Here is a 27540-nt window from a genome sequence, read left to right on the forward strand (position 1 = left end):
AAAATTATCCAGGCTTGGTGGTGTGTGCCTGTAGTCCTAGCTATTTGGGAGGCTGAGGCAGGGAAATAGTTTGAATCTGGGAGGCGGAGGTTGCAGTGAGCTGAGATCGCGCCACTGCACTCCAGCCTGGCAACAGAGCGAGACTTCGTCGCAAAAACAAACAAAATTTACAGTGTATATATATATATTTTTTGGAGGTGGAATTTCAATCTTGTTGCCCAGGCTGGAGTGCAATGGTGTGATCTCAGCTCATTGTAGCCTCCATCTCCTGGGTTCAAGCAATTCTCCTGCCTCAGCTTCCTGAGTAGCTGAAATTACAGGTGTGTGACACCACGCCCAGCTAATTTTTTTTTTTTTTTTTGTATTTTTAGTAGAAATGGGGTTTTACCAGGTTGGTCAGCCTTGTCTTGAGCTCCTGACCTCAAGTGATCCGCCTGCCTCGGCCTCCCAAAGTGCTGGGATTACACGTGTGAGCCACCATGCCTGGCCTCCCTCTTTTTTTTTTTTTTTTTTTTTTTGAGATGGAGTTTCCCTCTCTTGCCCAGGGTAGAGTACAGTGGCGTGATCTCAGCTCACTGCAACCTCCACCTCCCAGGTTCAAGCAATTCTTCTGCCTCAGCCTCCCGAGTAGCTGGGATTAAAAGCACCTGCCACCACGCCTGGCTAATTTTTGTATTTTTAGTAGAGATGGGGTGTCACCATGTTGGCCAGGCTGGTCTCGAACTCCTGACCTCAAGTGATCCACCAGTCTCGGCCTCCCACAGTGCTGGGATTACAGGTGTGAGCTACTATGTCCCACCTTGGAGTGTAGTTTCATTCTTTTTTTGCATCTGCATAATATTCCAAGACGTGGCTATCACAATATATCCATTTCCCATTTTTTAATATTTCTGGACATTTTTTGGTATATCTATCACTTTATAATTGGGTGTCTTGGTTATGAAGTAAGATTTATCTAGTAAGGCAATCCCTGCTTCCTTTTTTTCTGGCAGTGATTCCTACTACCCTTTAAAAGGTCAGGTAAAGTCAGGGTACAAAGAAACTTGTAAATGACTGGGATGGGGACATGCCACAACAGGCTGCTGGCGGGAGCTGCGAAGTTTAGACAAGACGCCTGCTTCTAGCTCAGCTGGCTCCTTCATGGCTGGACTGCCTTCTCCTGCAGGAGTAACGGGCCTCCCTGGGCCACGTCGTCAGGATTGGCAGTATGGGTTTGAAATAATTGTGTTAAAATGAAGAGGAAGTAAGAAGAATCTGGAAAAGGAAGAGAGGAGAAGAAACAGATCCAATGACCAGGTGCTGGTACAGAGCTGGCTGCGGTGACCGCAGCCGTGGCCTCAGGGTGCCCTGATGAAGCACAGGTCCTGTGGTCACTGTTGCCCATCCAAGGGCAGCTGTGTCCCCCTGCACAGCAGGCGTGGAAGCAGGGCCCCATGGTGTCGGTGTACTGCTCCCCTAAAATGTAGTGGTGGTGTGGCTGTGTCACAGGTCCGGGGCAGAACAGAGGGGTCACTGATTTCTCCAAATTCATACGACTGGTATGTGGGGGCTGGGGTTTGCTCCTGGCTCTCTTTGTGCAAAGCCTCATCTTTGACCAGCAGGCAGTTGGCCGAGTATGGGAACTCAAGAGCCCCCCGTAGCAGATGACCTTCCTGTTAAGAAGAAAAGTAGGCCGGACGCGGTGGCTCATGCCTGTAATCCCAGCACTTTGGGAGGCTGAGGCGGGTGGATCACGAGTCAAGAGATCGAGACTGTCTCTATTAAAAAAAAAAAAAAAATTAGTTGGGTGTGGTGGCATGCGCCTGTAGTCACAGCTACTTGGGAGGCTGAGACAGGAGAATGGCTTGAACCTGGGAGGTGGAGGTTGCAGTGAGACGAGACTGCACCATTGCACTCCAGCCTGGCAACAGAGCAAGACTCCATCTCAAAAAGAAAAAAAAAAAGAAGAAAAGCAACTGAGAAAAAAACAACACTATAATATAACCTCCTGTCCTCATGCCATATATATGTGTGAGTGGGTATGTATATGACATAATCATCCATTGTTAGCTTGGCCTTCAACTTGTTGCATGATCTGGGCCACGCCCTGCCATTTCCTCTCGGGACCCGCCTGTGCCAGTGCAGGGAATCATTCCGTCCTGTCCCCGCTCGATGGGGCTTTCTGCTTCTGAACTTATTTCCATTCCACACTGCGCTTTGGCCTGTCCCTTCCTCCTCCTGGGCTTCACCCCTGCCCCCTCCGTCACCTTTCCTGGTGCCCAGTCCCCGTCTACTTCCTTTCTTCTTTGTTCTAGAAGTGACTGCTGCTCCCCCTGACTGTACCTGTCTTATGCCACTTCACATATGCTGCTTTGAAATGTAGTTTTTGCCCAGATCTTTCACTTTTGGCATTTTTATCACCTAAGGTTGACTTCTTGTTTGCTTTTAAAAAAATTATACTAAAAGACACATAACATAAAATGTGCCATCGTAATCATTTTTAAGTGCACAGTTCAGTGGCCTGAAGTACACTGACCTTGTCATGCAGGCATCAGCCGTGTTCATCTTTGGAACTTTTTTCATCTTTCAAAACTAGAACTCTGGACTCGTTAAGCAGTAACTTCATTCCCGCCTTGGCCCAACCCCTGGCGAGCATCTTTCTGTTTTCTGTCTCTATGAATTAAACTACTCTAAGTTCCTCCTATAAGTGGAATCACTTAGTTTTTGTCTTTTTGTGACTGGTTTATTTCACTGAGCATGAGGTCTTCTTCCAGGTTCATCCGTATCGTAGCCTATGTCAGAACTTCTTCCTTTTTAAGGCTGAGTAATATTCCATTGCATGGACAGACCACACTTTATTTATCCATTCATCCACTGATGCTTGTTTGACTTGCTTCCACTTCTTGGCTGTTGTGAATAATGCTACTACGTACATAGGTGGACAGATGATCACGTCATGTCCCTGCTTTCAGTTCTTTTGGGTGTATACCCGGAGGTGGAATTGCTGGATTATCTGGTAGTTTTCTGATTAATTTTTTGAGGAAGTGCTGTGCTGTTTCCATAGCTGTTGTACCATCTGACGTTCCCAGCAACAGTGCACAGGGCCTCCAGATTCTCCACCTCTTCATCATACTTGTTTTTGTTTTTGTTTTGATAGCCATCCTTATGGGTGAGAGGCGTTCTTACTTGCTTTTTCAGCTCTTCCCAGAGGTTTATACCGAGTAGATGCCCAGTAATCATTTGTTGAATGAGTATTTTCTTTCTTTTTTTTTTTTTTTTTTTTGAGATGGTGTCTCACTCTGTCATCCAGGCTGGAGTGCAGTGGCGCGATTTCAGCTCACTGCAACTTCCGCCTCCCGGGTTCAAGCGATTCTCCTGCCTCAGCCTCCCGAGTAGCTGCAATTACAGGCACGCGCCACCACGCCCGGCTAATTTTTTTGTATTTTTAGTAGAGACAGGATTTCAACATGTTGGCCATGCTGGTCTCGAACTCCTGGCCTCAAGTGATCCGCCCACTTCATCCTCCCAAAGTGCTGGTATTACAGGCATTAACCACCACGCCTAGCTTGAATGAGTATTTTCAATGGTACAGACAAGTCTTGCAAGCCAGAATTTAGCAGAGGAGGATCTGCCACTTTCCAGGGTATTCATAGGTGTGTAGCATCACCCCATCAAGTCTGGAAAGTGCTGGGTAAACATAGAGAAACAAGGGTCTTCACTGTACAGTCTCTCAGGGTGTCTCGAGATACTGTATGCGGCGACTCCTAAACTTACTTAATAGAGGACTTTCCTCTTGTTTCCACCTTCCCTGTAATTTTAAGGGCCTGTTTGCTGTGTGTGGGAAATATAGTTGCTTTTGAAAAATAGTGGATGCCTCCTGAAGTCTTGAATTGTGAAGTGATTTTGTTTTGACTCCCGAATGTGACTTCTGTTGAACAGGACCTTCTTCAGATTCGATCGTATGTGTACGCGGAAGAGCCAAATATTGACATTCACAACTTCGTGGGAACTTTTACCCGAGTAAGTGAGCTTACTTCCCACAGGTTCCTGTCACCGGGAGTGTGTAAGGGATGAAGACTGAGAAGTACTGATAGTTCTTTGTCAGGAAGTAGTTTTATGCCGGGTGGGGACGTAAAGAAGGCACCACCTTGAAAGCCAACGTATTGTTTCTCAGTAAGGTCGACACAACTAGAATTTTCTTCCGACCTTGGAACGGCTTGAATGACCCAACAACTTAGAGCCAAGCTTTGCTATAATTCACATGAATGCTGACGTCTGAAAGCAGTTTTTCTTTCTCTGTCCTTCAGATGGATCTATGTCCTCTGTTTTTTTTTTTTTTTTTTTTTTTTTTTTTTTTGAGACGGAGTCTCACTCTGTTGCCCAGGCTGGAGTGCAGTGGTGCGATCTCGGCTCACTGCAAGCTGTGTGTCCCAGGTTCACGCCATTCTCCTGCCTCAGCCTCCTGAGTAGCTAGGACTACAGGCACCTGCCACCTTGCCCGGCTAGTTTTTTGTATTTTTAGTAGAGACAGGTTTTCACTGTTAGCCAGGATGGTCTCGATCTCCTGACCTCGTGATCTGCCCGCCTTGGCCTTCCAAAGTGCTGGGATTACAGGCATGAGCCACTGTGCCTGGCCTTTTTTTTTTTTTTTTTTTTTTTTGAGGCAGTCTCCTTCTGTCGCCCAGGCTAGGGTGCAGTGGCATGATCTCGGCTCATTGGAACGTCTGCCTCCCCGGTTCAAGCGATTCTCCTGCCTCAGCCTCCTGAGTAGCTGGGATTACAGGCGTGCATCACCACGCCTGGCTAATTTTTTGTATTTTTAGTAGAGACGGGGTTTCACCATGTTGGCTAGGCTGGTCTCGAACTCCTGACCTCAGGTGATCCACCCACCTTGGCCTCCCAAAGTGTTGGGATTACAGGCGTGAGCCACCGTACCCAACTTTGGTCATCTTTTATTCATACAAATCCTATCTGCCGTTTTCATAATTTTTAAGCTACTTCCAGACCTTTCAGAAGAGAAATTAAATTTGGATTTAATTTGTTTTAGGAGGCCTGGTGTGGTGGCTCACACCTGTAATCCCAGCACTTCGGGAGGCTGAGGTAGGCGGATCTCCTGAGGTCAGGAGAATTGCTTGAACCTGGGAGGTGGAGGTTGCAGTGGGCCAAGATCGCACCACTGCACTCCAGCCTGGGTGGCAGAGTAAGACTCCATCTCAAAAAAAAAAAAAAAATTATTTTAGGAATATGGGTTGACAGATTTCTAGAACCCACATTACATTGTCCACGTTCTCTTTCTATAAGCCACAAACAAAGTTGCCCTGCAAACAGCCTAATTGGTTTGCTTTTACATTTTGATTCTTACCTCGTAAAACATTTTTCAGTGCTGAGAGGCTCGCGCTTCTTAAATCACAGGCCAACTTTTTCACGTATTTCTGTGGGAGGTGAAAACCCCAAGGGCAATGGTGGAAGAGCTCGGCCCTCCCCCCATGGTGGAGCCGTCGGCTTCCAAACCGGGCCCCCAGTTTCCTCAGGGGGAGCCTCTCTTTCTATCGCGAGCGGACCAGGCTTGAAGCTGCCTGTGGATTCCAGGGAAGCCGTGCAGGGTGAACGTGTGTCCGTTTGGTCTTTTCCAGGAAGACAACGACCCCCCGATCAGCGAGAGCCTGAGCATAGAGAACACGCTGTGGGCTGGCACCGTGGTCGCATCAGGTAAGGCGCCATTTCGAGGAATGTGGTAGCAATTTGAAAAGGAAAGAAAATCCTTTCGTAATTAGAATAATCATCTGTCAGTTGGTAAAAGGAGTGCTCGTTCAAATGGCATTTTCCACTTGTTCCGACACCTCCAGGGAATTAAACTGACATCTAATTGCAGCTTGGACACTTAGAGACGCCTGGGGGAGAAGCTGGCATGGCCTGTGGACCTTTTTGCAGCGTCCACGCTGGGAATAGCTGTAATTGCCTCTTCAGATTGACATTCTAATCTGTCCCAGAGCTGGAGGCAGCCTGGATGTTCTGGCTGGAGGTTGTGTTTGTAGGGTATGTTGCGCTGGGACTGCCGGCACTGGGGCCCTAGGAAAGGGCGTGGGCCTGATTGAGCTGGAGCTTCTGTGTTTAAACACCAAGAGGAAGTGGATATTGGTGCTTTTCTTTTTCTTTTTCTCTTTTTTTGAGACAAGGTCTTACTCTGTCACCTAGGCTGCAGCACAGTGGCACAATCTTGGCTCACTGTAACCTCTGCCCCCCGGGTTCAAGCAATTCTTGTGTCTCAGTCTCCCAAGTAGCTGGAATTATAGGCCCGTACCACCACGCTGGCTAGTTTTTGTATTTTTAGTAGAGATGGGATTTCACCATGTTGGCCAGGCTGGTCTCAAACTTCTGACCTCAAGTGATCCACCCACCTCAGCCTCCCTAAGTGCTGGGATTACAGACGTGAGCCACTGCGCCTGGCCCATTGGTGTCTTTCAGTGCTGGGATGACACTGATCGTGACTGCATGGGCTGAATATGACCCCTGATAGCAGTGGTTAACATCAGCGGCATGCAGCCCATGTGTCAGGCCCTGTGCTGGGTGCTTATGTGTGTTACACACTGCACTTAACCCTCCTAAAGGCACCGTGAGGGTAGATACTATTATTCATATTATGCCCATTCTGCAGATGACGGCACTGAGGCTGAGTGAGGTTAAGTAACTTGCTCTGAGGTCACACAGCAGGTAAAAGGCAGAGTTGGAACTTGAACCTAGGCACTTTGCTCCAGAAACAGAACTTACTGTGTAGCCATCATTTTCTTACATTTTGTGATATCATTAACTTAATAGTATAATTAGTATTATAATTCTACTGCTGGTGACTTTCTGTCTTTACTATTAGAGGAATCAATTTTTTCCATTCTTCAACCATCAAGCCATTTTCCTCTGCTGGTTGCTTCTCTCTTTCATTCATTCATTCATTCATTTTTTTTTTTTTTTCTTTTGAGACAGGGTCTTATTCTGTCACCCAGGCTGGAGTGCAGGGGTGCAATCATGGCTCGCTGTAGCCTCTAACCCCTGGGCTCAAGCAGTCCTCCTGCCTCAGCCTCCCAAACAGCTGGGACTACAAGTGCATGCCACCATGCCCAGCTAATTTTTAAGTACTTTTTTAGAGATGGGGGTCTCACTGTTCCCCAGGCTAGTCTCAAACTCTCAGACTCACATGATCCTTCTGCTTCAGCCAAAATGCTGGGATCATAGGTGTAAACCACCTTGCCTGTTCCTTCTTTGTCGTTCTTTAGTCCAGTAGACACTCGATTAGGATCCTGTGTGGCAAGGAGAGGGAACGAAGCAGCACAAACTATCCCCAGAGTACCATGTGTCACCATCCACACGTGCACTACTTAATACAAATAGGCAGAGATGCACTCTCCCTTGAGGTTCTTTTGCCACATTTTATTTCCACTGCCTGCCTTTGTTTTCATCATACTTTGGAACATCTCTCAGGCCCCCTGATGACTAAAGAGCGAGACGTTCTGCACGGTCATGCCTGGGCCACGCCTGAGCGCAGCCACCCAGGGCACGCAGCATGCAGATGTTCACACCCCGCCCCTCCTCGCCACTTTCCACCCATGTCACCTGAACCAATTTTTTCCCACTTTCAAGTCATTTATTAACAAATAATTAATTACATTTTATTCTTTGATAATTTGACTGAAAAATAAGTATCTCAGTTTGAATTTCCTAGATTACCTGGCAGGTGTTCATCTTCGCATCTGTCTGTTTTGTTTCTTTGTAAGTTACTAGTTGGCTTAAAAAAAAAAAAAAAAAAAAAAGACAGAGTCTCTCTGTCTCTGTCACCCAGGCTGGAGTGCAGTGGCACCCATCTTGGTTCACTGCAACCTCTGCCTTCCGGGTTCAAGTGATTCTTCTGCCTCAGCCTCTCCAGTAGCTGGGATTACAGGTGTGTGCAACCACCCCCAGCTAATTTTTGTATTTTTAGTAAAGGTGGGATTTCACCATGTTGGCCAGGCTGGTCTCGAACTCCTGACCTCAGGTGATCTGCCCACCTCAGCCTCCCAAAGTTCTGGGGTTACAGGCATGAGCCACCGCGCCCAGCCTACTGTTTTAATTTTGATTTAATTGCAAATATAGTTGAACGTCTTTCTACCTGTCAGCTAATTCTTAATATTCTGGTCTATCCGCTTTCCTTTGTAGTTCTTTTTCTCATTACTTTGTTAGAATGCCTTATAGAGGAAAGAATCTCAAACTTACACTTGTTGTGGATTATAAATATTTTTTCAGTTTTTTGTTTGTCTTTTGTTTTTGTTTGTGATGGGCTTTATTTTCTTTTACCATATAGAAATTCTAAATTTTGGTATTGCCTACATTTTTTCCTGTCCTGTCCTGTTCTGTCCTGTCCTTTCCTCCTCCTCCTTTCCCAGGCTGGAGTGTAGTGTCGTGATCTCAGCTCACTGCAACCTCCACCTTCCCGAGTTCAAGTGATTCTCCTGCCTCAGCCTCCCAAGTAGCTGGGATTACAGGGGCCTGCCACCACGCCCAGCTAATTGTTTTTGTATTTTTAGTAGAGATGAGATTTCACCATGTTTCTCAGGCTGGTCTCAAACTCCTGACCTCATGATCCACCTGCCTCGGCCTCTTAAAGTGCTGAGATTACAGGCATGTGCCTATGTTTTCATAGAAACAGGATTGCTGTTGGAAGGGCATGTGCATTTTATGTTTTGATTCACCCAGCAAACTTGCCTCTTCTCCTGATAATTTTTTTTTGTGTGTGTGATGGAGTCTTGCACTGTTGCCCAGGCTAGAGTGCAGTGGTGTAATCTTGGCTCACTGCAACCTCCGCCTCCCGGTTACATGCCATTCTCCAGACTCCGCCTCCTGGCACCTGATAGTCTTAACTTATATGTGTACCTAGCCAGCAGTGTGTTTGTCTGACTTTTTAATTTTTGCACATGTGATAGATATTGGACAAATGTTAACATATTGATTTACCTTTAGAAAAATTATTTGTACAAACATCTTCCTTTATGCTTACTATTTATTTGTATTTTCTTAAATATATGTGTGAATGGCCAGTTTGTGTCCCGTGTCTATTTTTTCTGCTTATGGGTTTTTAAAAAATAATTTGTAAGAATTGTTTATGTCATAAGAATGTTAATCTTTTATTTGTTGACTTAATTGCAATGACTGTTTCACTTGATCTCATTAGTATTTTGGAACTAAAGTTTGCAGTTTTTATCTAGTCAGACCTATTGATCTTTTTTTCTTTTCAAAACAGGGTCTTGATCTGTCTCCCAGGTTGTAGTGCAGTGACATGATCAGGGCTCACTGCAGCCTCGACCTCCCGGGTTCAAATGATTCTCCCACCTCAGCCTCTTGAATAGCTGGGACTGTAGGCACACCTCACCACACCTGGCTAACTTTTTGTATGTTTTGTAGAGACGGAGTTTTGTCATGTTGCCCAGGCTGGGGTCTTTTGTTTATGGTTTCTGTTTTTTGTGCCGTGCTAAGAAAATTTTCTCTGCTCTAAAATTATAAAAATATCCACTGACTTTTTTTGGAGTGTTTATATAGTCTTATATTAAAATACTTGGTTTAAGGAATTGAGTTAGGAGAACTAACTGGCAAGGGAATACTACCTCAGGTCAGACTCCAGGCTCCAGACCTTTAGGCCCAGTCTGCGTGTCTGGCCGTGTGTGAACAAGCAGCCTTACGGGGAATGAAAGTGTAAAATGAGGCTGGGCGCAGTAGCTCACACCTGTAATCCTAGCACTTTGGGAGACCAAGGCAGGAGGATTGCTTGAGTTCAGGAGTTTGAGACCAGCCCAGGCAACATGATGAAAACCCATCTCTACAAAAAATAAAACATGGCCGGGCGCAGTGGCTCATGCCTATGATCCCAGCACTTTGGGAGGCTGAGGCGGGCAGATCACAATGTCAGGAGATCGAGACCATCCTGGCTGACACAGTGAACCCCGTCCCTACTAAAAATACAAAAAATTAGCCATCCTGGTGGCAGGCACCTGTAGTCCCAGCTACGTGGGAGGCTGAGGCAGGAGAATGGTGTGAACCCGGGAGACGGAGCTTGCAGTGAGCCGAGGTCGTGCTACTGCACTCCAGCCTGGGTGACAGAGTGAGACTCTGTCTCAAAAAACAATAAATTAAAAAAACAAAACATTATCCAGGTGTTGTGTTGTGTGACTTTGGTCCTAGCTATATAGGAGGCTGAGGTGGGAGGATTGCTTGAGCTTGGAGGTCAAGGCTGCAGTGAGCTGTGATCACCAGTGTACTCCAGTTTGGGTGACAGAGCAAGACCCTATTTTTTATTATTATTATTATTATTTTTTATTATTATTATTTTCTGAGACGGAGTCTTGCTCAGTCGCCCAGGCTGGAGTGCAGTGGCGTGATTTTGGCTCACTGCAAGCTCCGCCTCCCAGGTTCATGCCATTCTTCTGCCTCAGCCTCCGAAGTAGTTGGGACTACAGGCGCCCGCCACCATGCTGGCTAATTTTTTTGTATTTTTAGTAGGGACGGGGTTCACTGTGTTAGCCAGGGTGGTCTCGATCTCCTGACCTCGTGATCCACCCGCCTCAGCCTCCCAAAGTTCTAGGATTACAGGTGTGAGCCAGCACGCCTGGCTAATTTTTTGTATTTTTAGTAAAGATGAGGTTTTACCATGTTGGTCAGGCTCGTCTTGAATGCAGTGACTCAGGCCTGTAATCCCAGCACTTTGGGAGGCCAATGTGGGTGGATCACCTGAGGTCAGGAGTTCAAGACCAGGCTGGCCAACATGGTAAAACCCCGTCTCTACTAAAAATACAAAAAATTAGCTGGGTGTGGTGGCCCGTGCCTGTAATCTCAGCTACTCAGGAGGCTGAGGTGGGAGAATCACTTAAACCCAGGAAGCAGAAGTTGCACCATTTTTTTCTGAGATGGAGTCTTGCTCAGTCGCCCAGGCTGGAGTGCAGTGGTGTGATTTTGGCTCACTGCAAGCTCCACCTCCCAGGTTCATGCCATTCTCTGGCCTCAGCCTCCCGAGTAGCTGGGACTACAGGCGCGTTGTTGCACCCCAAGCCTGGGCCACAGGGGGGAAACTCTGTCTCAAAAAAAAAAAAAAAAGGATACAATGAAAAGCAACACACTTTAGAGTAGAGGATGTCTGTGTCAAATGCTTGTGTCTTTGGGTGGAACAGAGAGGTGTTAAAGGTGATGAGAACAAGATGAGGGTAAAGTTGTCATGTCCTGTTTCATCTGGCGTAGGCGGGGCTGGAAATTCATGACTGCCTGTCATGTGCCCGTCTCCTTACTAGACAGCCACATGAATAGGATGTACTTCATTTTTTGTGGACGGTTCACCATTTCTTCTTCTTTTCTAAACCTTTTGTGGAAGGATAGTACACACACAGAAAATCCTAAACATAGTGCTTGGTGGATTTTTTTTTCTTTCCAACTTTTGTTTTAGGTTTGGGGGTACACGTGCAGATTTGTCACACGGGCAAATTGCATGTTGCGGGAGTTTGGTGTACAGATGATATTGTCACCCAGGCAGTAAGCATAGTACCCAGTAGATAGTGTTCTCTGATCCTCACCCTCCTTCCACCCTGTGCTTGATGGATTTTAACACAGTTAACATTTGTGTGGCTAGCACCCAGATCAAGGAACAGGGTGTTATCACTTCCCAGCCCCGAAGAAGCTCCCCTCCACTCCCTTCTAGCTCCCCCAACACCCGCCCAAGGGTAACCACCACCTTGGCTACTGAAAATGTTAACATTTCAGTAATAAATGCATTTTCATATGCCTGTTTGTTTTTCCTTTTGGTGATTTTCTTCTTCCTTCCTCCTTTTCATGTAGCAAGAGCACACCTGTTCTGTGTTGAGATCCATTGCCGGTCCCAGTGCTGTGGTAGTGCCTTAAGAGACAGATGCCTATGCCCACAACATGGGATTTATGGTATATTGGAGGTTTAGGATGGAGGCCAGGCGTGGTGGCTCACACCTGTACTCTCAGCACTTTGGGAGACTGAGGCGGGTGGATCACTTGAGGTCAGGAGTTCGAGACCAGCCTGACCAACATGGTGAAACCTCATCTCTACTAAAAATACAAAAATTAGCCAGGCGTGGTAGCACGCACCTGTAGTCCCAGCTACTTGGGAGGCTGAGGCAGGAGAATTGCTTGCACCTGGGAAGTGGAGCTTGCAGTGAGCCGAAATTGCCCCACTGCACTCCAGCCTAGGTGACAGAGTGAGACTCCTCAAAAAAAAAAAAAAGAAATTTAGGATGGGCTATAGAAGAAATGGGAGAGAGTTTTTTGTATTTCCTTTGAAACCAGTAAAAAGGAAAATAGTTGAGCTGAAAATGCAGAGAAACCTGAGGTGGAAGGAGCAATGTTGGAAAGGCCGCTTGTCAGTCTTAATCTCAGAGATGAGCAGTACTAATTACATCTTCATTATCAGTTACTTTTAATCGACGAACTGTTTTGCTGCCATTCTCTTGATTTGGTCTCATAACATTACACGAGGACATTTAATGGGATGAGGCACTGAGCCTCAGGCTAAGCAACTTGCTCAAGGTCACACGCCTTGGAGAGGTCATCTCCTGGGAGGAGGAGAGTGGAAGGCAAACTGGCATCTTGAAGAGGAAAGATATTTCAGACAGTTCATGGGAGATGCCTTGTGGAGTTAAAGATCCCTTGTCTGAATTCCTCTCTGTGTGCTCGGTTATTTTGGGGGGTGAGTAGGAGAGAGAGAGCACAGCAGTGATCTGATGGCATTGCCTGCCCTGCCCCTTAGTCGGTGTATGATTTGGAGTCAGTATGAGCATCTGGGCATTGACTGCTTCCTTAATTGGCCTCAGTTTCCCCTGCATCTCACTGAGTAGACATCTAATTGCCCTCTGATTCTAATGTAAACATAAGCCATTGCCTTCCAGTTCTCAACACAAGGAACCGCCAGCAAGAGTCATCTTAACTATGTGAGATTTCACTTCTGTGTTCCCTATGGGATGTAACTCCTGCCTCTCGGTTACAGATAACAGATAACAGGTCTGCTGTTACCTGTTGGAAGTTTTTAAAAAAAGAAAAAAGCTTGCCAAGCAGTGCTGAGATCCAGCTGCATCAGCTGGCATCAGTTTGTAGAAGATGTGGTTGCCATGGTAGCCAATGCAGGGCTGCAAGGCTGAGGCAGCACAAGAGTGATGGATAAGGGAAGGGATGGAGGAGGACCAGGGGCTTGGCAGAGAAGGTGGCCTGAATGTTACAGAGCCTAGGTTGAGGAACAGCCACCTCTTAGAAGGTGAGAAGAACTGGTGCTCTAGCCCTGTTCTAAAAACCCTTCTCAGGCTTTTAGTGGAGGGGGACCGGTTTGTTGGGTTTTCCCCCTGTTGTGTAGAAGATTGATTTGTGGTCCTGCCTCTGTGCGTGAGTAATATGCAGCCACACTATGTGCACCTTGCCACAACAGTTTTTTTTTGAGACAGAGTCTCACTCTGTCACTCAGGCTGGAGTGCAGTGGTGCGATCTCGGCTCACTGCAACTTCCACCTCCCGGGTTCAAGCTATTCTTCTGCGTTGGCCTCCCCAGTAGCTGGGATTACAGGCGCCCATCACCACACCTGCATAATTTTTTTTTTTTTTTTTTTTTTTTTTTTTTTTGAGACGGAGTCTCGCTCTGTCGCCCAGGCTGGAGTGCAGTGGCGCGATCTCGGCTCACTGCAAGCTCCGCCTCCCGGGTTCACGCCATTCTCCTGCCTCAGCCTCCCGAGTAGCTGGGACTACAGGCGCCCACAACCGCGCCCGGCTAATTTTTTGTATTTTTAGTAGAGACGGGGTTTCACCGTGGTCTCGATCTCCTGACCTTGTGATCCGCCCGCCTCGGCCTCCCAAAGTGCTGGGATTACAGGCGTGAGCCACCGCGCCCGGCTATAATTTTTATATTTTTAGTGGAGATGGGATTTCACCATGTTGGCCAGGCTGGTCTCGAACTCCTGACCTCAAGTGATCCACCTGCCTCAGCCTCCCAAAGTGCTGGGAATATAAGCATGAGCCACCATGCCCGGCCCACAACAGTTTGATAGTGCCTCCATGGTCTATACCCCATTTGATGAGAGGACTCCTCTGATCACATGCCCGAATATTGCAGCAGTATTTAATTGCTATAAAAATTCCAGCCAGGCACGGTGGCTCACGCCTGTAATCTCAGCACTTTGGGAGGCCGAGGTGGGCGGATCACGAGGTCAGGAGATAGAGACCATCCTGGCCAACACGGTGAAACCCCATCTCTACTAAAAATACAACAAATTAGCTGGGTGTGGTGGCGGGCGCCTGTAGTCCCAGCTACTCGGGAGGCGGAGCTTGCAGTGAGCCGAGATCATACCACTGCACTCCAGCCTGGGCGACAGAGTGAGACTCCGTCTCAAAAAAAAAAAAAAAAAAAAAAAACAACATTTCCAAATGCTGATTCTCGGGTTCAGTATTTATTTTGTCGTGGATGAGGAACAAAGGGGTCACAGAATAGCCCTGACCCCAAGGCAGCACCACACTGTTCCAGAGAGTCAGTAGAACTCTGTGAAATGCCTGACCGTGACCTCTTGGCCTTTTGGAGAAACCAGATGGACACTGGCTGGGAGAATGGAAAGGGCTGCGTGGCCTGCAGGCTGCAGAGGGTGGGAGTGAAGAGAACCTTGAGAGCAAGGAGGGACTGCAGAGGTGACAGCAGGGGAAGGAGGGGACCAGAGGCCTAGGGGTGGATACTTTCGGGTCAACAGTTACAAATTGGGCAGGGGATTTAAAGGAGTGGATAGTGGCGGATGGGGACCGTGGTGAGCTCAGAGCACGTGTCTAAGAAGTGGTTGTTCGTCAACACTCACTGGGTGTAGCATGAGGAACGTGGACTCAGTGTCATCAGATCTTCCACTCTTCCAGGAAAAGCCAGAGATCTCTTTTTTAAGATTTTTTTTTCTTTTTTTTTTCCTAGACAGAGTCTCAGTCCGTCACCCAGGCTGGAGTGCAGTGGCGTGATATTGGCTCACTGCAACCTCCGCCTCCCGGGTTCAAGCAGTTCTCCTGCCTCAGCCTCCCAAGTAGCTGGAATTACAGGCATGTGCCACCACGCCGGGCTGATTTTTATATTTTTAGTAGAGACGGGGTTTTGCCACGTCGGCCAGGCTGGTCTCAACCTGAGATCTCCTGACCTCAGGTGATCCACCTGCCTCAGCCTCCCAAAGTGCTGGGATTACAGGTGGGAGCCACTGTGCCTGGCCTCTTTTTTTTTTTTTTAATAGGCAGGCTCCTGAATTTAAAAGTGGCCAGTTATTCAGAACCTTGAAAGCACCGTGCAGACCAAGCCAATGCGCATCCGTTGTGTGCATCCTCTCCAGGTGGTGGCCTCACTGAGGACGAGGCTGGGGTTTGGATCTTGTGGAGGCAGAGCCTGTGTCCTAAGCACAAGAAGGCATGGGATGGGAAAGGCCATTTTCAGCAGCATCTGATGGCATCAAGGTTGGCCAGGCCAGGTGTGGGAGACACTCCCTTTGGGGTCCTCCTTGTTACTGGGGCCCTCTCTAACCCTGACCTCTGGGGATTGAGGCTGAGCTGCATCTGCTTAGGAGTGGATGCAGCGGTTGTGTGGTCATCCCAAGCTCAGCCTGGGCTCGACTCCCACTGTCCAGCCATCTGCTGTGGTGACAGGGGCCTGAAGGGAGGGGCTGCCTGTGTTCACAGGAGCCTGCCATCTGCCGAGAAGCCACCACAAGCTCTCCCTGGCCTGCCATCTGCTGGGAGCCACCCTGGAAGGGAACTGCATTGTCCTGGAGAACATTGTTTGCCTGGCTGAGTGTGTTAGAGCCTGGAGGGACTTCAGCGTCTCCTCCTAGGGCTCTTTGTCCAAGATGTGGTCCCCGCGCTGCATTTGGGGGTGGGCTCTTTACCGCAGATGTGCTTCAGCCTTTTTGGATTTTTGTGTCTCCTGACAGTGGCATTCCTGAGGGGGAGGGGGAGAGAGCACAGAGAGGGAGGTGTTTTGTCTTTCCAGCAGAGACCAAATTGCTTGTATTCCTGGGATCTTCCCTGAGAGCTTGGCAGGGCTGGCTCCTTCGTGTTCCAAGTTTCAGCTCAGATGACGTGAACGGAGACAGTACGAACTGCCTGCCCCCTCCGCCTCCTGCCCCCTGCCCCGCCACCCGGTCCTGCCTGTTTCTCCGCTTGACTTGACTTTCAGCCTAGCACCGCTCACTCCCCGTGATGCAGTATTTCTTGGTTTCCTTCTTTATTCTCTATCTTTCCCGCTGTGTTGATTTTCTTGGCACACACTGAGAAGGGGAGAGAAGTAAAATTTTGACAGATACTGCCAAATTTCTCTCCAAAATAGATCACACCCGTGTGCACGTCGGCCAGCAGTGTGTATGACAGGATTTACTTTCCCCACTGTTGGCTAACCTTGGTGGTTCTCAGGTTTTTGAATTTTTGCCAGTCTAATTGGGATAAAAATGGTTTATTTTGCATTTTTTGATTATTTCCTAGATTGAGCATTTTCCTCTTGTTCACTGGCCATGTTTATTTCTTCAGTAAATTGTTGACTTTCGAAGGATTGATGCTTTTTCTTGTTGTGCCTGGGGGCTAGAAGGGGTGGGAGTTCTTAGGGAAGAGTTGTCCTTGGGACAGGCGTCCCCCAAGTGGGTAAGTTAGGCTGAAAGGGATCAGGCTGAGCAGGAAGAATGTGCTCTAAAAAGAAGCATCTCTTTCCAAGTTTCCATAATAGCTGATGAAGGTAGGAATGTTCTAGGCACCTCTGAAAGCCTCTATGACCGGGGGCACAAAGGGCAAGCCACCCCTTTCCCTAGTCTCCTTCCGTTAGAAGCCGCTGGGTCCTGTAGACCAGCATTCACCGGTACAGGTTTTGCGGTAAGGAGAAGGCTCTGGGTCTTCACTGTTCCATGAGGTAGCTCCTAGCTCGTGTGGCCGTGAAATGGGCTAGGGAGGGTGGGCGCTGTATTTAATTTGACTGAATTTAAACTTAAAGGGTTTTCAGTGGTTAGTGGCTGTTCTGTTGGTCAGTGTAGCCACAGATCATTGGTTTGGCCCTTGGTTTGTTTGGCTCTAATGTAAAACCTATGATGTTCTCATAGTGTGGCTGTTGGGTTTTGAACATGGTCTCTAGGTCGGGTGACGTGGCTCATGCCTGTAATCCAAGCACTTTGGGAGGCCAAGGTGGGAGGATCACTCGAACCCAGGAATTCAAGACCAGCCTGGGCAACGTAGTGAGACCTCATTTCTACAAAAAACACAAAAATTAGCCAAGCATGGTGGCATGTGCCTGTGGTCCCAGCTAGTGAGACCTCATTTCTACAAAAAACACAAAAATTAGCCAAGCATGGTGGCATGTGCCTGTGATCCCAGCTACTCAGGAGGCTGAGGTGGGAGGATCGCTTGAACCCAGGATGTTGAAGCTGCAGTGAGCCATTAATGTGATTGTGCCACTGCATTCTAGCCTGGGCAACAGAGTAAGACCCTCTCTCCAAAAAAAGGGACTGGGCGTGGTGGCTCATGCCTGTAATCCCAGCACTTTGGGAGGCCGAGGCAGATGGATCAGTTGAAGTCAGGAGTTCAAGACCAGTCTAGCCAACATGGTGAAACCCTGTCTCTACTGAAAATACAAAAATTAGCTGGGTGTGGTGGCAGATGCCTGTAATCCCAGCTACTCGGGAGGCTGAGGCAGGAGAATTGCTTGAACCCAGGAGGTAGAGGTTGCAGTAAGCAGAGATCGCACCATTGCACTGTAGCCTGGACAACAAGAGTGAAACTCCGTCTCAAAAATAATAATAATAATAATAAAACCAAAAATTAGCCAGGCATGGTGGTGCATGCCTGTAATCCCAGTTATTCGGGAGACTAAGGCAGGAGAATCGCTTGAACCTGGGAGGCTTTCAGTGAGCCCATGTTGCACCACTGCACTCCAGACTCCAGCCTGGGCAACAGAGCAAGACTCTGTCTCAAAAAAAAGAGAAAAAAAAGAAACCAGTCTCTCAAAAGGATCAGACTCTTCTGTCTGCAAGCCTGCCTGTCTCTATTAATATTACTTTTCTTTTTTTTTTCCATTTTAGGTACTGTTGTGGGTGTTGTTCTTTACACTGGCAGAGAACTCCGGAGTGTCATGAATACCTCAAATCCCCGAAGTAAGGTGTGTACGAGGTCATGGGGTGCATTGACCAGCCGTGGGCTGGTTGGTTCTGGTGGGTGAGTGATGAGATATTAAAATAGGGACACCTAGGAGTGATATTTATACAGACATTATCTTTTTATGCATATGCGTGTGTGTATACACATAAATACATATACATACACATATATAATACAATACATAAACATGTAGTCACATATCTGTGGATATATGACATTTTTTGTGCCTTTTTTTTTTTTTTTTTTTTGAGTCAGGGTCTCGCTTTGCTGCCCATGCAGGAATGCAGTGGCTCGATTTTGGCTCACTGTAACCTCTGCCTCCTGGGCTCAAGCGATCCTGCCACCTCCGCCTCCTGAGTAGCTGGGACTACAGGCATGTACAACCATGCCTGACTAATTTTTGTGTTTATAGTAGAGATGGGATTTCACTGTGTTGGGCAGGCTGGTCTCAAGCACCGGACCTCAAGTGATCCTCCCGCCTCGGCCTCCCAAAGTGCTGGGATTACAGGTGTGAGCCATGGCACCCAGCATTTTTTGTGCTTTTAGGTTAAACTACAGAGCACGTGCTGTTTGCATGTCTTGTGTTTCAGCCTTCACATGCATCTCATTTCATCCTCATAACAGCCCTGCGAGTGCCGTGCTTCCTTTATCTGTGAGAAACGGCTTCAGGAAGCACCATGCACTGTCCAGGCTACACAGTGAGGACCGGGCAGGCCTATGTGATTCAAACCGTGACCTGCCGTCTCAGCTTACCCCTCCTCCAATTTTTAAGAGTCAGAACATTACGGAATAATGTCTTTTGTCAATAGCAGGAAGGAATGCTGTGTCTCCTAAATTTCCGTCATGGTCACTCTACCATTAGACGTTACAGCCATCATTACAACGATAAAATCGTTTGTTTAATGTTTTAGCCTTATCCTGGGGCATATTTCTGTGAAGTTGTGGATATGATTTGCTACTTTTTAAAAGACTATACATGAAAATAAGTGTGTTATTATTAAAATAATAATGTCCAGGGCCAGGCGCGGTGGCTCACACCTGTAATCCCAGCACTTTGGGAGGCCGAGGCAGGTGGATCACCTGAGGCCAGGAGTTGAGACCAGCCTGGCCAACATGGTGAAACCCTGTCTCTACTGAAAATACAAAAATTAGCCAGGTGGGGTGGCAGGCGCCATAGTCCCAGCTGATCGGGAGGCTGAGGCAGGAGAATCGCCTGAACCCAGGAGGTGTGAGCCGAGATTGCGCCCTTGCACTTCAGCCTGGGTGACAAAGCGAGACTCCATCTCTAAATAAATAAATTAATAAATGAATAATAAAATAATAACGTCCATTAATGCATCACCTAAAAATTAGGTTTCCACCGCTGGCGTGTGCCCCAGACTTTCAGGCACTACCGAGTTGGTGCTGGGTAGGGTGCTCCGAATTTAGGATCTGAGTCATTTTACAAGGCCAAGGCATTATGCAGGGTGGTAGAGGCTATGCTGTGCACAACCAACCAGCGCAGCAGTAACTCGCTGAGATATTTCCAAGTGTAAATCTTCGTTAGTCGTAAACATTTTTTTGAATTTTCAGAATTCTTTGAGTTCCCTTGGATGCCTGTTATGAACTCCAGCCCATGGAAGCACAGTGTTCATAGACCAAAGATATGAGGATCGATGGGTCCCACTGTCCTACCTGGGGTAGAGGTGTTTGTGGGGGAAGGACTGGCTCTCTGGCAGGCTGTGAGTTGCTCCAGCTAATCTCAAGCCCCGGTTTGTGCTTCGTCCCACAGATCGGCCTGTTCGACTTGGAAGTGAACTGCCTCACCAAGATCCTCTTTGGTGCCCTGGTGGTGGTCTCGCTGGTCATGGTTGCCCTTCAGCACTTTGCAGGTCGTTGGTACCTGCAGATCATCCGCTTCCTCCTCTTGTTTTCCAACATCATCCCCATTAGGTAAGCAGGCGACAAGCTTGAGTTTGGCTGCCATGACGTCTTCTTCTCTTTACTCTTTCAAAGGTGATAATTCTGTGGCTTTTATTATTATTATTATTATTCGAGATGAAGTTTTGCTCTTATCGCCCAGGCTGGAGGGCAGTGGCACGATCTCGGCTCACCGCAACCTCCACGTCCTGGGTTCAAGTGATTCTCCTGTCTCAGCATCCCAAGTAGCTGGGATTACAGGCATGCACCACCACACCTGGCTAATTTTCGTATTTTTAGTAGAGATGGGTTTTCACCATGTTGGCCAGCTGGTCTTGAACTCCTGACCTCAGGTGATCTGCCTGACTCAGCCTCCCAAAGTGCTGGGATTATAGGTGTGAGCCACCATGCCCGTCGGCTTTTAAAAGAAGCAGATCTTTTTGTAGAGTGAGAAGCAAAAGCAATCAGAGTCAGGAGTGTGGACCACACTGAGGCTTAGCACCGGAAGATCACATTCCTCCATAAGCCATCCTTTCTTGAATCAGGGATCTTTCCTTGCCTTGAGCAGTCTATACTAGGGATGCCATTTAGAACTCCTGTCATCAGCCAGCTCTGCAAGGTTGATAGTGGCTGTTGGGACTGCTGTGTTAAGAAGGATTCTGAGCCTGAATATGGGCTCAAAGGGAAATGGTGTTGTGATTGACAGCAGTGTCTGCTGTAGATGTGCAATGAAAGCTTGGTGGCACATGCCAATCATTTGCCTACCTGATTTGGAGGTTGAATAAATGGTTATTTATTTATTTTATTTTTGAGATGAAGTCTTGCTCTGTCGCCTAGGCCGGAGTGCAGTGGTGCGATCTCAGCTCACTGCAGCCTCCACCTCCTGGGTTCAAGCGATTCTCCTCCCTTAGCCTCCCGAGTAGCTGGAATTACAGGCTCCTGCCACCATGCCTGGCTATTTTTTATATTTTTAGTAGAGATGGCGTTTCACCATGTGGGCCAGGCTGGTCTAGAACTCCTGACCTCAAGTGATCCACCCGCCTCAGCTTCCCAAAGTGCTGGGGTTACAAGCATGAACTACTGTGCCTGACCTGGTTTTTTAAAGTGATATAAAGAATAGATTTTCATAGTAGAAAAAAATGAAGACCTGTATTAGCAAAAGAATAAAACATAAATCACCTCTGCTCTCACTACCAAGTGATAATCATTGTTAATACTTTGGGATATACTTTTTTCTAGAGTGCTTTTGATTTTAGAAAAAGGGGATTTTGGTCTACCAAAATCTGCTTTTACAAAAAAATTGGAGCAGAGTGTGTTTTGAATAACATTTCTCATCACTTGTATGGGTGGCCCATCATTTTTTAGAGCTTCTCTGTGATGTGGGTTAGCAATCTGCTTTTCCCCATATTGTTCTATTTGTACTTTTTCCCCATAATAATCAGTAAATATTAAACTACGTATCTTTTTCCCTGAAACTTTCAGTGCTTATACTCTCTTTTATACTTGATATATTATCTTATATTTTGTCTTGCTGTTTTGCATATTTAGATCATCTTGGTGAGAATTTGTCTTTTTCTGGGGACAGAGATTGTGGTTTTGTGTAAAACAGTGTGACAAAGAGAGGGGGATTGTGCCCAAGTCAGTGTGCTCTGGATGGTGGATTCAGAGGATAAATACATCCATGTTAGTGACTTGACTGTGAGCCAAACAAGTATTCATGGTGTGATCTAAGTGACACAGTAGCCTTCAAAGTTGTGTCTGTAACGTGAGTAAAAATTGGTGAATCGACTCTTCATATGGCCCAAGGCTAGCCAGTAAAATGGCAAGCAATTTGATTAGTTTATAGGATGATCAATTAATTTGAAGACTTCTGTTTACTTGGTGCAATAAAATTAAATTTCAAAATGAATATAATACATACAATGGAATAGTTTTCAGCCTTCAAAAGGGAGGAAATTCTAATGCACCTTGCAGTGTGGGTGAACCTTAAGATTGTTATGCTAAGCAAAGTAAGCCAGACAAATAAACCCCCCAAAAGGCCAGAAAAAGTGTATGATTCAACTTACATGCAGTATCTAAGTTAGTTAAGTTCCGGCCAGGTGTGGTGGCTCACGTCTGTAATCCCAGCACCTTGGGAGGCCAAGACAGGTGGATCGCTTGAGCCCAGGAGTTTGAGAACAGCCTGGGCAACATGGTGTAACCACATCTCTACTAAAAATACAAAAAATTAGCCAGGCATGGTGGCACATGCCTGTAATCCCATCTACTCTGAAGGCTGAGGCACGAGAATCGCTTGAACCTGGGAGGCAAAGGTTGTGGTGAGCTGAAATAGCACCACGGCACTTCAGCCTGAACAACAGAGTGAGACTTCATCTCAAAAAAAAAAAAAAAGTAGTCAAATTCATAGAAACGTAAGTAGAGTGCTGGTTGCCAGGGGCTGCTGGGGCTAGGGTTGGTGGGGAATGGGACGTTATTGTTGACTGGGTGTGGAATTTCAGTTTGGGAAGATTGGAGTTGTGGAGGTGGATGATGCTGATGGCTGATAACAATGTGAATTCAGCTCAGTACTGTAGAATGGTAAATTTTCTGTTGTGTATATTTTACCATAATTAAAAAAATGAATATAGCATCAAAAACACATTAGCTTAAGGGATCAGTAATTTTTCTAAAAGGTGAAGACGGAAACCACTACCCTTTCTGTATTTTAAGTGACTTCAGTCCATAACATGAGCTTCGGAACAATAACGGATTTGTTCTGTGTGTGACTTGACGGTGGTTCTGGCTCTCGCTCAGTCTGCGTTCAGCTCTGGCAGTGTGCGTCTGCAGGGAGTGAGTCCGGATGTGATGGCACTAATGTGTTTAGAGTCCATGTTTTTATAAAGATCCAAGGAGCCTTACATCTGTCCTGTTAACCTGTTTGTCCTGGTTTTGTGACTAGTTTGCGCGTGAACCTGGACATGGGCAAGATCGTGTACAGCTGGGTGATTCGAAGGGACTCGAAAATCCCCGGGACTGTGGTTCGCTCCAGCACGATTCCCGAGCAGCTGGGCAGGATTTCGTACTTACTCACCGACAAGACAGGTGAGCCGCTTTCTGGGACCTGCACAGGATTCCCGGTGAGAGAAGGTGCCTGAGGGCTTTGGCTGAGACTCTTGGGCTCTCTCTGGACTTAGGAGAGATGCGTGTTGCTGCTATTTTATTCTCCTCATCTTTTGATGAAGATTCTTTGGTGATAAAGATGATGATAACAGCAGCAAACCCTTACTGAGGGCGAATTATGTGCAGAGGACAGTTCTGGGGAGCTTCAGTGTGGTCACTCCTTCAGTCCTCACCTGAACTTGTGAGTTAGGTAGTGTTTCTGTCCCCCTTCTGCAGATGAGGAAATGTGGCCCAGAGAGGGTGAGTGACTTGTCACCGGCGCATAGTAGCCGAAGTAAGCTTTAACTCAGGCAGTCAGGCCTGATCTCTGACCACACCCTGATACTGCTATAGTGATCATAGTGGTAAAGAGCAAGGATTGGGAGTGGGAAGATCTGGTCTAAGCCTCATCTCTACCACTTAATGTCCATGGGGTAGAAGGGAAGCTAATGCAAAGATCCTGGGCAGCTCACCAAATCAGAGAAAAGTGAGGTTTCTGGAAGGAGAGCAACCAGGAAAGTTCTGGACAAGTCAGCATTAGGACCCTCCAGGTGGTCTCTGTAGGGCTCTGCTATTAGGGATGTATCTTTCTACTCAAGGGTCAGAATCCTTCAAGATAGAATCTGATTGCTCTAGTGTGTCATTTGTCACCCTCTTGGCCAACGGAGTGGGCCAGGCCCCTGATGGACAGTCCTCTTGGACCACCTTAGGGAATGGGCATGGTGTGGTTAATTTCCCCTGGGAAACCTAGGAAGCTGTTTTCAAAAGGGGAATGGGATTCTAGGCAGGCAAAATGCTACAGGTGTCTACCCCAGCAGGGACAGTACTGACTGCAGTGTGTGACATATAGCAAACTCTCCAAAGACGGCAGCTGTCATTACTATTAATAATAACAAACATCCTGAGAGACAGGCCGGCCACTCATTTGTCTCGTGTTTTAGGCACTCTTACCCAGAACGAGATGGTTTTCAAACGGCTCCATCTCGGAACAGTAGCCTACGGCCTCGACTCGATGGACGAAGTGCAAAGCCACATCTTCAGCATTTACACCCAGGTAAAGCCTTCCGTTTCAACACCCAAAGCAATTCCTTGACATTTTTTTAACAGCTCTATTGAGATATAATTCACAATACTGTACAATTCACCCATTTCAAGAGTACAATTCATTGTTTTTCTTTAAAGCGTATTCAGAGTTGAGCAACTGTCACTGCAATCGATTTTATGTTCACCCCAAAAAGAAACCCTCTACCCATCAGCAGCCACTCCCCAATACCCCCCTTCTATACCCATGACACCCACACTTCCTTTACACTTTGAATAAAATTGCATTTGGGGTCCTTCCTCATCTTCCGGGCTAATCTGCTCCACTGAAGTGCTAATGGACATTAGGAAAAACCTGGGAGAAAATTGTATGCCCAACAGATAGAACCAGAAGGAACCTGCTGGTTGATTATACTTCAAGTTTACGACCATGTTGATGTTTTCCCTTTCCCTGGCTATGAGCCAGAACACCAGTAACAAATGGTCTGCTTGTGAAATAATCATGACGTTATTGATTACCTTTGGTTTCTCATCTACATTCAACTCAACAATCATGTTGAAGAAATTAGTTTATCAGAGATGACTTGCAGCTTATCTGTTCCTGCCTTTATTTTTCCTACCAAGTTTTCCGGAACCAGTCATTTTTCAGAGAAAGTACTACTGGCACATATCCTCCTATTCCTAAAACGTTAGACCGGTGGGTCCCCATCTTGGCGGTGTGTCAGAATTGCTGGTGGTGTTTCAGAACAAAACAGAACAAAAACAAGAGACATTTATTTGGGCTTGATACACTGGAGATTCTTATTCATTAAGACTTAGGGCAGGGCGTGGCTTTGGGTTTTAAAAGCAAGACAGACACACTCCTTGCTAATTCTGAGGCACATCCAGTGCTGAGCCAGACCACATTAGACCAGCTCCATGTTGCAGCACTTGTTTGGAGATAACAAGGGAATAAGGAGGTCATATTTTGCTTAAATTCATCGAAATAGAGACCTTTTCCATAGTCAGAAGACCAGTAAGAAATATGAATGAATTATCTCTGTATACAGGTTAAAGGCAGAATCTCTGAATACTTCTTGATACGGTCATAATTGACATTTAATTTTCTGAAACATTTGTCAGTGGGCTGGATTTCCAGGCTGTCTCCTGAAAACGGCAGAGCAGGGGACAGTGTGACAGTGGGAGTAGATGTTAAGTTAGAAGAGCTGACTTGACACAGTTCGTGCCATCATCTACAACCAGCAACAAAGACCTTGTTGCTGTTCCAGGCTCCATGGGGAGGTGTCATGGCTGGTCTCCAAATGGATCCATGGACCTTTTTCAAAGATGTACTTTAGCACTGTTAAGAAATGACGAGGAGCTTCCCTGGACAGGGAGGATGAGCCTCACAGCCCCCGTTTCCTTTCTGTCTCTGACCGTTTTCCTCTGCGTGGTGATTCGGGTTTGGTGTCTCTGGGGCTCAGTGCTGGACCCTGCTATGTTGCTCCCCGGATGGCCCCTCACCCTGCTTCCATCGCTCCCTGGATGCTGATGGCTCTGTCTCTATCTCCATCTCTAGGCCTGACCTGGAGCTTTGGATTATAACATAGCTGAATGTTTGACATCGCTGCATGTGGCTCATAAGGATGCTATACCTGGGACCCCTCCTGACTTTCTTCCCTCATCCCTTAAACCTGTTCTCTCCCAGGGCTCCTTGTCTCAGTGCATGCCACGCCCTCCTTCCCAGTACCCCCGTCACCCCAGCTGACAGCCACTGCCCCTTCTCCAGTACCTGCTCCCACCTGATCACTAGATCACCCCTTCGGCCTTTCGTTTTTTTTCCTTCTCCCTTTCTTCCCTTCCCCTCCCTCCCCTCCCACATCCCCTCCTCTCCCCTTCCCTTCCCCTCCCTTCCTTCTTTTGTAACAGGGTCTCACCTTGTCACCTAGGCTGGAGTGCAGTGGTGTAGTCACAGCTCACTGCAGCCTCAAACTTCTGGGCTCAAGCGATCCTCCCACCTTAGCCTCCCAGGTAGCTGGGACTGCAAGTGTGCACTGGGTATGCACCACCACTCCTGGCTAATTTGGTTTCTTTTTTATAGAGACGAGGTTTCTCACTGTATTGCCCAGGCTGGACTTGAACTCCTGGGCTCAGGTGATCCTCTCACCTCCCAAAGGTTCCCAAAGTGTTGGGATTACAGGCATGAGCCACTGCGCCCAGCCACCTTTGGCGTTTTGTCTTCATCCCTTCTCACTCACTCAGCAAGGTGACCTCCTCCCTCGCCTGTCTGCCATGACCCCCTGCACAGTAGCTGCCCGGCTTTCCTCCTTGCTCTCCTCTCAGGAGCGTGGGAACCTCTTGGTACCATCAGCTCCGTGGCGGGGCCTGAGACTTCCAGTGGGATCCAGCCTTAGCCTTCATCCCCTCCCCTTTCCCGCAGTTCAGCCTTCCAGGTAGGGTGAGCTGCCTCGTTTCTGTGTCTTAAGTTAGACCCTTCCCTCGGAACCACCAACCCCAAATCCCCACCAGGCTCCTTCTTGGGGGGCTCATTGATTGGATTGTCACTACCTAACTCACATGCATGTCAGCACCCAGCTAGATGTCTGTATTGCTCCCAGCCCCTCTCAGCTCTGCTGACTCTTGATGATTATATTAGACAGCTTCATAGGTGGCGGTGTGTACATCCGGTGGGAGTTACACCCATGCCATGTCGCTGGTATTTTTAAGAGCTCCTGGTGTTTATGGAAGCCATCCCATCTCAGGATATTTGTGTATTTTAGCTTTTATGGTTCATTTTTGGCTTGGCACAGATAACACTCTGTAAAGTGTTGAAATTCAGAAAACCACACTTCTTACCGTGAACCCCGCCTCATACTCTTTCCTTAGGGGAAGCTCGTAAATCAGTTTGCCCATCCCGGCCTTGAGTCTCAGATAGCTGTGTGTTGTGGGGTTAGGTCTTTGTGAGGCTGGGGTGAGCTCAGAATTCCAGTACAGAGCTACCCAAGTGACGCTGTGTGCATCCTTCTCTCATGGTGTCTAAAAATCCTGTCATAAACAGAGGAACACGGGTGTGATGGGACATATGGAAGCTTTTGCATGCTTTTTTAAAACCAGTTTTATTGAGGGATGATTTACATACCTGAAAGTTCAGCCATGTTGAATACACAGTGTGGTGACTTTTAGTAAATTTACAGCTGTGGAACCATCCCAACTAACCTTAGGATATGCCCACCACCCCGCACCCATTGCAGTCACTCCTCCCACCTTTAGAGCTTCGTAAGGGGTTCTTATACCAGTGGTTCTTTCTTCTTTTTCTTTCTTCTTTTTTTTCTTTTTTGAAGTACAG

General features: G+C 47.2%; 1 protein-coding gene across 1 annotated transcript in view; it reads left to right on the top strand.

Annotated features, from left to right (window-relative positions):
- LOC105470667 (ATPase phospholipid transporting 9A (putative)) overlaps nt 1–27540 on the top strand; it is a 177498-nt gene that overhangs the window by 82068 nt on the left and 67890 nt on the right. Inside the window, 6 exon segments of the mRNA XM_071079138.1 lie at nt 3919–3999; nt 5613–5688; nt 18062–18138; nt 19909–20069; nt 22975–23117; nt 24116–24228. Of these exon segments, the coding sequence (XP_070935239.1) occupies nt 3919–3999; nt 5613–5688; nt 18062–18138; nt 19909–20069; nt 22975–23117; nt 24116–24228 (651 nt within the window).

Source organism: Macaca nemestrina, chromosome 15 (genome assembly GCF_043159975.1).
Source record: "Macaca nemestrina isolate mMacNem1 chromosome 15, mMacNem.hap1, whole genome shotgun sequence".
In the NCBI taxonomy this organism is placed as follows: Eukaryota; Metazoa; Chordata; class Mammalia; order Primates; family Cercopithecidae; genus Macaca; species Macaca nemestrina.